Genomic DNA, 11,091 nt, shown 5'->3' with positions numbered 1-11,091 from the left:
GAAAATAAATGGAAATTTTATTTTTCTTTTTTTCCTTTTTTTTCCAATTAACACAGATAGAAAATTGGAAAAATATTCTTTGTTCATTAATCGGTTATTAAGTTGATACATGTTACAAAAAAAATATCAGCACTCATCTTTCATACTTAACGTGGGAAAACGGTGTATTGAAGACACAAGCAGAATGTTGTGGAATAAAAAAACTACCAAGCATTCTCTGGTCGACTAGACGCATGCAGACCCAATCTTTGCCTTTCGTTTAGGGGGCCCACTTTGTTAAAATTACTCCAGGGATTTTCTCTCTTTATTGTTTATGACATTGTCTGATACATTTTGAATGACACGTGCCAGAGTTAAATTCCAGAGCCATCAAACGTTCAAACATTCACTCATTCCTTACATTCACCCATTTATCGAGAATATATCGGATACCGTGCAACTGTTGTTCGCTGCAAAGCAACAACAACAACAACAACAAAAAGGAGGGAGGAGTATCAAAAATACAAAGTTACTTTACAAAGCAAAGCAACGTCAAATGCAGAAATACAGAACTGTCGCATTGATTTCATCTATTTCATAGACTGGCTGTCACCTATTTATCAGCTGATAGTTCTAGTTTGCCACAGACCTGAAAACAATGATGAGCACCAATTGAATCTTCATGGCTAACTGATCTTTATATTAAAATACGATGTCTTTAAAAGAAAAAAACAACAACAAGCAAAAAGTGTTAATGCCACACAGTACACCTTTACTATCATACCCAATATTTCTTGAATTTACTTTGAATTCAAATCACATCTGGGAATGTTTGATCTGAACGATGAGACCTGACACAGTGACCTCTGATCCGAGTGTGGTGTAGGGGTGGGAGACAAAGGGTAATGCACCACTGCTCTGAAGGAAAAAAAAACCCCAAAACTGTCCTGCATTTTTAATTATGGTTCTGAGCTTGCTTATCGCCTCAGTGCCCAATGTTAACGCACGCCAGCCCAGAACTACTATAGTCCATGTGCATTTAAAAAAAAAAAAAAAAACTTTTTCTTGGATTCCAAGCATACCCTAAGGGCTATTGTTTCACTCTGCACAGCCAGTTTTGTTTTAAGAAGCTAGCAGTCAGGCAAAATTCAGAAGAAGAAAAAAAAAAAAAAACAGTTACCAAGAAGTAGAAAGGAATACATCTCAGAGTATAAAACCAAACTACACCCTTGTATGAAACACCAAACCCCCCCCCCCGTACAAATGTAGGAATATTACCGAAAAACCCTTATGCAAAGTGTTTTAACACACCGCACGAAACCTGGGAGGGGACAGCACAGTGAAAGCAAAGAAACATGAGTGTTTTTGAAGAAGGCTGATGGATGGCCAGGACTCCCAGTCTAACTCTACAGCTGTCATTTCTCAGAGGTACGGATGTAGACGAGGGAGGACGTGAGGAGAAGCTCGGGTGGTTTGTTCAGCAGAACCAGGTTGTCGCTACGGAGACCGTCGTAATGCATCCAGTAGCCGTCAATCTGGAAGGCTGCAGAGTAATGGTGCTCCTCTCGGTTGAAGAGTGTGGCGCCCTCTAGGGAGTATCTGCGGTATCACACAAACAAAGCTCACACCTACACATTCAACTTACTTGTGTCATTAGATAATATTAAAACTGACAATCAGGAAAAAAAGTCACTTCTCACAGTGTGTTCATACTGATTCCTCTGGATTCAGCACAATAGCCCACTAATCTATAGCAAGACCTGTTTTTCCAACACAGAGAGAGAAGCACCTGTGTTCACACAAGGCCAGGTAGTAAGGAACATAGGACAGGTCTTCAGATTTCCACTGCTGCATGTTGAGTATGACGAAAGGGGGGGGGGCCGTGACAGAAAACCCTCTGAGAGAACTCACGCAGCCCGTGGCACCTGCACAAACACACAGACAGGTGGGCAGGCAGACAGACAGACAGACAGACAGAGCATCACTACTGGTTAGCACGAAAACTGGCAATGAACAGGATGTCATCATTCATTAAAAAGCCCACTTACGCCTCTCCAGCGGGACAATATTAAATATATATATCAGCGTATATTACCTATTACAGCAGAAATCCTAAGAGTAATACCTTAGAGCAATGCATCATTGTAATGGTTAAAATATCAAATGTAACATGCTGTTTTATAGGAATCGTTTTGTTCTGATCAAAGGCACGTTATGTAATACGGTGGGGACACGGATCGCCGCTGTGTGTGAGCACATGCATCTTCAACAAGCAGAAACAGAAGGACGCGGCTTACCCAAACTCTTGGCAGAAAACGGTCTTTGGACAGAAGAACCCGTCCACAGCAGACTGAACCGGATCCTTGTCGGGCAGCTCGTGTGGAGGGCTGCGGAGAGAGAGAGAGAGAGAGAGAGAGAGAGAGAGACAGGGGGGCAGGAGAAAGACAGCAATAGTGTCGTTTAATTAACGTCTGACCCGAGACATAAGATTCCAAACCGCAAAAACATTCCTAACAACAATGGACCAGGATGGAACACAAATGCTTAAGAGTGACACTCAGAGTGTTATAGTATATCATAGTCTGTTAAATGCTTAAGAGTGACACGTTATAGTATATCATGGTCTGTTAAATGCTTAAGAGTGACACGTTATAGTATATCATAGTCTGTTAAATGCTTAAGAGTCACACGTTATAGTATATCATGGTCTGTTAAATGCTTAAGAGTGACACTCAGAGTGTTATAGTATATCATGGTCTGTTAAATGCTTAAGAGTGACACGTTATAGTATATCATGGTCTGTTAAATGCTTAAGAGTGACACGTTATAGTATATCATGGTCTGTTAAATGCTTAAGAGTAACACTCAGAGTGTTATAGTATATCATGGTCTGTTAAATGAGAGAACGTTAAGCACCTGCTATCCAAGTCCTTCGTCAACAGAAAACACATGTGTTTTTGATGCACTTGTCTGTGCGCAGCGCGCAGAGAGAACAGATGTACTCATAACACAAGGCCAACGCGGCACCACCCCCTTATTCTGGCTACCTGATGGACATCTGTGCTGTACAATCTTCTTAGATTTAGCCTCTTTCATTTTCTACGTGAGGGGTTTTAAAATCGTGTTCCCGGAGGTCCAGGAGCTCCTGCACTAACACATCTGTTTACGGGAGTGGAGGGCTTGATGATTAGCTGACGATTTGAGTCTGGTGTGTTAGAGCGGGGAGAGAGGGCTCAAACTGAGTTCTGCTGAGAGCCTTTAGCTCCTGCTGTCAACAAGAGAGACGCTGGTGGTCCAAGCAAACACAAAGATTCCTTTTATGGAAACAGAAGCAACGTGAGTGAGCAGGCCCAGGAGTGGCGCTCTCATCCACTTTACGAGCTCCTCTTCAACTCCGCACAGCCGGGGGTGCGTTTTTGTTCAGACAAGTGCGAGGGAAGAATTAAAAACACATCAGCCAAACAGGCTCACGATCAGGCCCCACTGCAGATTACTGTCACTGATAAAGGTTAAACTGATTTCTTTCATATTCCTTCTTAGCTATGAGAAAAAAAAAAAAGTACAAAATGATCTAGCTTCGATCATAGATCTATTTGTAGACATGTGAAAAGTCCATGGAAGTATCTCATTTATTTAACAACAAATAGTGAAGCACCAACTGCTAGTCACGGTAAGCTGATACTCCGGTGTTCGCATGTGTTGAGAGTCAGGTGAACAAGTTCAGGGAGGGTGAAGTGAACAGACGAGTAGTGCAGAGCTACTGAGTTCATTGAATCAGCGCTCGACAAACATCACAGGAATGCTTTCCAGTGTCTGTATCAGAAACTTCCCCTATACTGCTCAGGGAACAAGCTTGTAAGGAGAGAGAGCGTTAAAGAGATTCAGTAGGAATCCAAGCCATTCAAATACCTCAAAACGTGGTACTCATTTAAGCCGAGTCTAATAAGTAATGGCTCAAACAGGCTTTGTTGACATGCACAGTGCATGTGTAACATGACCCCTAGCACTCTCACTGAACAGACCATCTTAAGTGCGTAAGACCTAACGAGGCCGAATGTCCGTCATCAGATCCCCCATGAGAAGAGTTGACGCGTAATCTCTGGTAACCTCACCTGATGTTTATGGTCTTCTGCAGGAGCTCCTGAAAACGTGAAGGACAGTTCCAGTTGCTGCACCAGCTCTCCTGGATGGTCGACATGAGGTTCTCGAGGTTCTTGGTGAAGTTCTCGTGCTCGTTCCCGAAGAGGTCGATCTCCAGCGCCGCCTGGTTGATCTCGGAACGGTACTGGCGCTTAGACATCCTGTCCCAGATCCAAAGCATTTTCACCGTCGTGTAGTCGTAAGAGTCCATCAGGTAGAGGAAGTGCTCCACAAACTGCTTGCCCAGGAAAACACCCACTTCTCTGGGGAAGGTCTCGTTGTCCCGCAGGATGATGTAGAGAAGCATGAGGAAGCCGTCGATCGTGCACGTGTTCTTCAGGCTGATTTTGACGTAGAGTGGCGTGCAGGAGATGGCCTTCTTGCCCGCCCTGATGGTGTACACGCCACCCCAAGGTAACACGGGCCTCCAAAAAAATCTATCTTCGTCGTCATTGTTATTCACGGAGGCACGGATCTCCTCAAACAATGTTTTGGTCCTATCGCAGTGAGGAAAGAAAGACAGGACAGTTAAAAAAATATCTAGAGTTTATCTGGTTAACACGGTTAATGTGTTACAACAGTCAAACATATTATAAATTATCTTTGAAGAAACGACTCGATCGCGTAAATGACAGCACTTGACTTTGACAGAACTTAACAGTTAGGCTACAAAGTATTCCTCTCATGGGACAGTGGTGAAAATGTTTGACCTTAAACAGCTGCAATGGTTATACTCTCGTATGTAAATTAAAATAGGTGATGTGTCAACCATCGAACGTACACAGTTTACACAAGAAAGCAAGGCATAAACAGTCGTGGCTGAACATTGTTTAACACAATACAGATTTGTATAACTGATACAGGTTCACACATATTAACAAATCGTGTATTTCTATCTTTATCCTCAATTTTTGTATTCTATCTTTGTTTAAGCTAAAAGCTGCATGTCAGCGTGCACGCGCGCAGAACATTTATTGACCTAGTTAGCCTACTAGCGTGTTTTTTCTTATGGCTAAAAACAAATGCGTGATTCCTTTCATTTTATGAGGTCGCTGGGACGCTCGATCCTCCTCATTATCTGCAACCTGTGCGGTTAAGGTTGGGTGTCTAACATATATACTGAACTCCGAGCAAAACGCTTGGCTAAGGACCAGAATGCTAAATATTTTCAAGCTAGCACTAGCCAGCTGTTTACATGTTCCAGGGTTGGCTAATTCTTAGTAGACAAACTTTACCCACTTACATAAATATAGAGACGGTTTTACAAAGTCTAAAGACTCTCTAAAGTTACTGCTTACCATTACATTTTAATGTTGTTATGAAAATCATAATGGGGTGACACATTTAGTATGTCTTGACCAGTAAGAAAAAATGTTACGCTACTTAGCAAAGATAACAAGACAGATAAGCTCAACGTTACCTCTCGATTTGCACCCTGTCCTCGGGGTCTGAAATGAAACTTTTAAGCTCTTCTGTATCTTTCAAAGAACAGAAATTGTTCTCCATAGTCCTCTAGTTTTCGTCATGTCTCCAAAACGGCTCGGTAGCCGACTCTTAGCCCCGTTGGCTTGTATTCATTGCTTACAGAGAAGCAGGAATTAGATGGCCACGCCCCCCGCGATGTGGGGAGACTAGTTAATACTCCCAGTCTAGGGGAGTCATCCCTGCTTCGTAATTTATATGGCAAAAGAACATTCTGGTCACCCCAAACATATCCAAGTCTCAGTTAAGTGTTCAGTAACATGTTAAGTAAAGTAACCAGATAGTTTTCTTTACAACAGCCAACATTAAATGGCTACACGCCTTCAGGGGCAAAGGCTTTCCACTGAAATTCTTTTTATTGACAATAAGACCATTAGGCTGGTAAACGATGCTGCTTTGTACCTCTCCTGACCAGGGTTATTATCGCATACTAAAACTAAAACTGAGACGAAAACTAATGGCTCTGAGACATTTTCGTAAACTGAAATAAAATAATCTACCTAAATAATAATGATTGCCAAAAAGCTAACAAAAAATAAAATAAGAAAAGATAATAAAAAAAATAATTGTCGTTATTGTTTTTAGACGGCGGACGTCGTATCCATTCAAGGCGGCGGGTGTCACACTCCCAAAATTCTGTGTAGCTATAGCCGACCACCATAAGATGGCGATATAGAGCGTGTCAAACCTTGGCTAACTAATGGAAGTAGGCCTTATCCAGGGAAGAAGTCAGATATATCGGGGAGGAAACGTGTAATGGACTAATTCGACTTTAATTGTGAAAGCGGTACAAGCAAATGCATGGTAAATTCAGGTAACAGCATCTCTGGCGTAGAAATCAAAGGAGAAATCCCACAAATCTTAAAGTTCACAGTTACCATCGATGGGAATGCACTCATTATTCATGGAAAAAGATGTAGCGAGACAGCGCGTGAGTGACGAACTTCACTGTACTGGTAGAGTAGACCGTGAAAACCCATGTCATATTGTTTGCCTGAAGTAAATGGTTGAAATATTTAATCGTGTTCTTGCCTTTTATGTGTATTGACAAGCTTTCAGTCTGAAATAAACGTATCACATACGTTGGTTAAATTTAGTCTTGAAATGTTGATATCCTCAGTGATAAACAGATTATTTTTCGCGGAGCACTAATCCCTGACAATTTTTGTCCTCAACTAAAATTACTAAAACTAAAACTGAAACTATAATAAACTAAAACGAAATAGAAATGAGTCCATGAAAAAAACTAAACTGAAACGGATGAAACCACTGGTGAAACTAGTGAAAACTAAACGGAAAATCAGATTGAACACATACACAAACATATCAGAATAAAAACGGAAAACTATTATAATCTTGCTCCTGACAACGAATAAGAATAAGAAGCACGATGACCTATCTATAATAATAATAATAATAATAATAATAATAATAATATTTATTTAGAGCCCAATATCACTATTTATAGTCTCAAAGGGCTTTACATGTCTATAACAAAGTCAAATCAAAATTATATCATGCATAAGTTCGAGAAAATAAGTCTCTAAGATAAGTCTTTAGTTTGGTTTTAAAAGTACTGTGAGAGTTTGCCTCTCTAACTTCTGTAGGTAAACCATTCCAGAGGAAGGGAGAGCGGTAGGAAAAGGCTCTTGCTGACAATTCAAATTTGTTTTAATTAGTTTAAGTTCTTTTCTTTTCTTACCCATCCGACAATTACAAATAAACAAACTAATTTATTTGTTTGTGTTGATGTAGCTCTTACCATCAAGTGCACAGTAAACCAATGTAATTTCGAGTGGGCTTTCTTTTTATTTTTAAGCGGAAGTAAAAAATTATAATGACGCCCCACTACAAATTTCAGATTTACCTTACCCATTTTGGATTTCAACAAACCAGAGAGTGATGTCCAGGTTGCTTAGTGGTACCTAAAAGCCAGTAGCTGATTTTACCCTTCTTTCTTTTTAGTTTCTCCCTGAAACACTCATACTGGTGCAGTATGTGGACAGCCATATGTGGTCCCTCCATGAATATCTATCTATCTATCTATATGGGGCTCAGTGGTTGGCACTGTTGCCTCTCACCAAGAAGGTCTTGGGTTCGAATCTAGGCCGTCCCCGGTCCTCTCTGTGTGGAGTGCGCATGTTCGTCCCGTGTTTGTGTGGGTTTCCACTGGCTGCTCTGGCTTCCTCCCACCATTAAGAGGCGCTTTCGGACCGAACAGTTCTAGAGTCTCATTCGATAGGAACCACCCCTTGGGAAGCTTCCCCTAGAACCACATACGTTCTAGGGCTTTTTTTTCTGTTTGCATTTGCACCGCCAGTAGGAACACTGAAGTGACGTCACTAATGCAACTTCAAGCCAGTCGGTCTCATGTGAGAGGGTTGAGTAACTCCTGATTTTTTTTTTTATTACTCTGTTGAGCAGTGGTCATCACCTGTCAGATGTGGAAGGTCCTGGATTTGACACTTAGCTAGAAAGAGAATTTGGGCGATATTTGCATTTCTGTACTTACAGATTTTCTTTATTTGTTTGTTTGTTTATTTATTGCACAGGGACAGAATGTCCGAGCAGAACCCTCCATGGGACAGCAATCATGCTTCTTCCTTTCCAAATCTTACAAATCACAGAGCTTTCACTGTTTTTCCCTGATCCCATTTGTCCTGAAAGGTCAGATAACTATCTGTGCATTTGTAACGAGCCACGAGGAGCCTTGTCAGCCACAAGCTTCTGTTATGCCCAGCCTAGGGGTACCGAGCATAACAAAAGTGACCCCCCCTTTTCCTGTACCCAGTGATGACCCGTGCCCACGAATTATAATCCAAAAAGTGATTTATTTACAAAGTGGTAGTAAAAGGCTTCGGGGGTGAGCGCGGCCAAAACAACAAACAAAACAATCTATATTTCCCAAACTAAATAACCTGCTTTCCAAAAATAAAAGAAAAGGAAATACAGAAAACTTCCCTAACTCCCTAACGAAAAACAGGAGAAAAGAAGATCCAACAAAAATGGCTTCACACCCCCTACCACTACCCGAACAGTTAACACGAAAACATTTACAACTATTTTACAACAACGAAAATCACATACACACATATAAAGTTTTACAAACGATACCACGAATCTCTCTGAAACACACACAACGAATTAGCAATGCACAACGAACGGACACGGACAAAGTGGCCAGGACAAAACGAGAGGCGACGGCATCTGGGTGGCGCGTCTTTTTAAAACTGGCGCCGTCAACCGTGGGCCAATCCTCGATCGCCACCTGCAAAGCAACACATTTAAAGAGACATACGGGGAAAACACAGACAGGCAGGGGAGGAAACAGCACCACACACAGGCAGGGGGAGAAAAACAACAGCACACGAAATAATACACATTTGACCATTTATGACTCAGGGTCATAACACTTCTCCTTCCATGAATCAAGTTTTTTTTTTTCCAGTCAAAGGAAATTAAAGGAATATGTTCCAGCACTTTCATGGCAAAATACTCCTGTATTATTTAGATGTGACAATACTTTGGTTGTGAGATGGAATGACAGCCACAGCTGGGAACATCAAATCGATGCCTTAACCAGGTGTGCCACCAAGGGACAACATTTTGCATGTTAATAACCACCATTCTTCACACATACTTTATATTCCAGATTGCAAATGGACAGAGCTAATGGAAGGAGGCTGGAGGGGTGTGTGTAGCACCGTTAGCTGAACCAGTGGAGCCATGTTAGACACACCACTTGGCCTAGCGTCAACAGTATTTGTTGTTTTGTCCCGACAGCCCGAGATGTAGCTGAGGAAAAGAATGTTAAAAAAAAATGACAGTTAGCATTTGTCATCATATGTGCTCTACACATGTTTACGATACACGAGACCACTTTTACTGTAAAGCTCTGTAAAAAGATCTTACCACTGACAGTGATATTGTAGATAGCGTAGATGACGTTGTTTGTGTCCTCATCTCTCACAGTGTAAACTCCACTATCAGATGGCTTTATGTTGTGCAGCATTAGACATGAACCATTAACTTGCACTCTGTCGTTGAATTCGGGAACACACTTGACGGGGCCATTCACTACGCAAATCACATGGTCACTTGAACCACTGATGTTAGATTTGAAGTATACGACCACTGGTCTGAATGTCTCTAAATCCAGAGCAAGAGACTGGCCAACCTTTGTCAGAAGCAAAGTGCTTTTGTTCTGCTGTGTGGTGCAGACAGCCAGTGCAGACACTGGAAAGCAAAATGAAAGGAAAAACAAAGTAATAAACAAAGTGGAAAAAGGAGCACACTGAATTAGTGGTTAAGTCTAAAATCTGTGATCAATATTATCTCCTGTTGTTGGTTGTTACTGGTGATGATGCCAATGCTGTATATTCAGTCTAAAACTGTTTTCATTTAAGCTGTTTTACAGATGGCACCAGTGAATGAGGCCATTTCCCTCCACACACATTCATTCACACACTCACTCCCCTTCACACTGTATGTTTATTTGGAGCATTTTGGATAGATTAAATGAAACTGAACAATAATGAGTTGTAAAAAAAAAAAAACCCAGCATTTAATGTGATGTGAAAATTATGGATGGGGGATCTTCCCAAAAAAATCATATCAGGGTCTTTTTAACACACAATCACGATCCGAATTGAATTTCCATCTGAATTACGATCTTTCCTCCCCGTTTTGAAATGTACGGTCCAGAATATCTAGACCGGAACAAGTCTATAGACTTATCTATTTGCACCACTTAAAACACAACATTGCATTGAAGAGACTGTTTTCAAAATGGTCATCAAAACCTGAGTTAAACTTAAGTATTATCTTAAGTATTAAGCAAAACTGTAATCAGCAGTCAACAGATAACGCAACCATTAAATAGGGGCACGTGATATAATTTGGCCAATCAGCACATCCATCTAGTAGGCAATAATAATAATAATAATGATAATAATAATAATAACAATAATAATAATAAAAGTTTATTTGGAGCCCAATATCACTATTTATAGTCTCAAACGGTTTTACGTGTCTGTAACGAAGTCAAATCAGAATTATATTATCCATAAGTTAGAGTCTTTAGTTTGGTTTTAAAGGTATGGAGAGAGTTTGCCTCCCTAATTTCTGTTGGTAAACCAATCCAGAGGAAGGGAAAGCGGCAGGAAATAATTGAATCCACAATTATTACTGGCCATCGAAGCTTTATGTGAAGTTTGGAAACATTAGTAGGAAGACACAAAAGGGCATGATCTCTACGATTCGCTTGAAAAACATATCGTAGAAATCTTCAAGAGCAATCACGATATAAAACCGTCAGATCGCCCACCCCTAGTGAAAATATTGCAGTGATACCAGCAGTGATGTCCAGTCTTACCTAATAGTGTCATCAGCGCGCTAAGTGGGAATCGAGGATGGCCAAAACAGTTGGTCATTTTACGGTGTACAGCAGTGGAGTCCACAGAAAAAGCTGGTGACTGATACAAAAAGACA

The 11,091-nt window shown here is 41.0% G+C and overlaps 1 protein-coding gene across 1 annotated transcript; it reads right to left on the bottom strand.

The window, feature by feature from the left end:
* On the bottom strand, positions 1-5,670 carry dorip1 (dopamine receptor interacting protein 1). The gene is given in 6 exon segments (XM_030777938.1): positions 1-1,578; positions 1,769-1,857; positions 1,859-1,904; positions 2,277-2,366; positions 4,092-4,616; positions 5,540-5,670. Coding segments are annotated over 6 exon segments (1,020 nt in total). The 5' UTR covers positions 5,626-5,670; the 3' UTR covers positions 1-1,394.
* Positions 5,671-11,091: the final 5,421 nt, after the last annotated feature.

Source organism: Chanos chanos, chromosome 1 (assembly GCF_902362185.1).
Source record: "Chanos chanos chromosome 1, fChaCha1.1, whole genome shotgun sequence".
NCBI lineage: Eukaryota > Metazoa > Chordata > Actinopteri > Gonorynchiformes > Chanidae > Chanos > Chanos chanos.
Note: the sequence above shows the minus strand (reverse complement) of the source record. Positions and strands in the feature narration are given on the sequence as shown.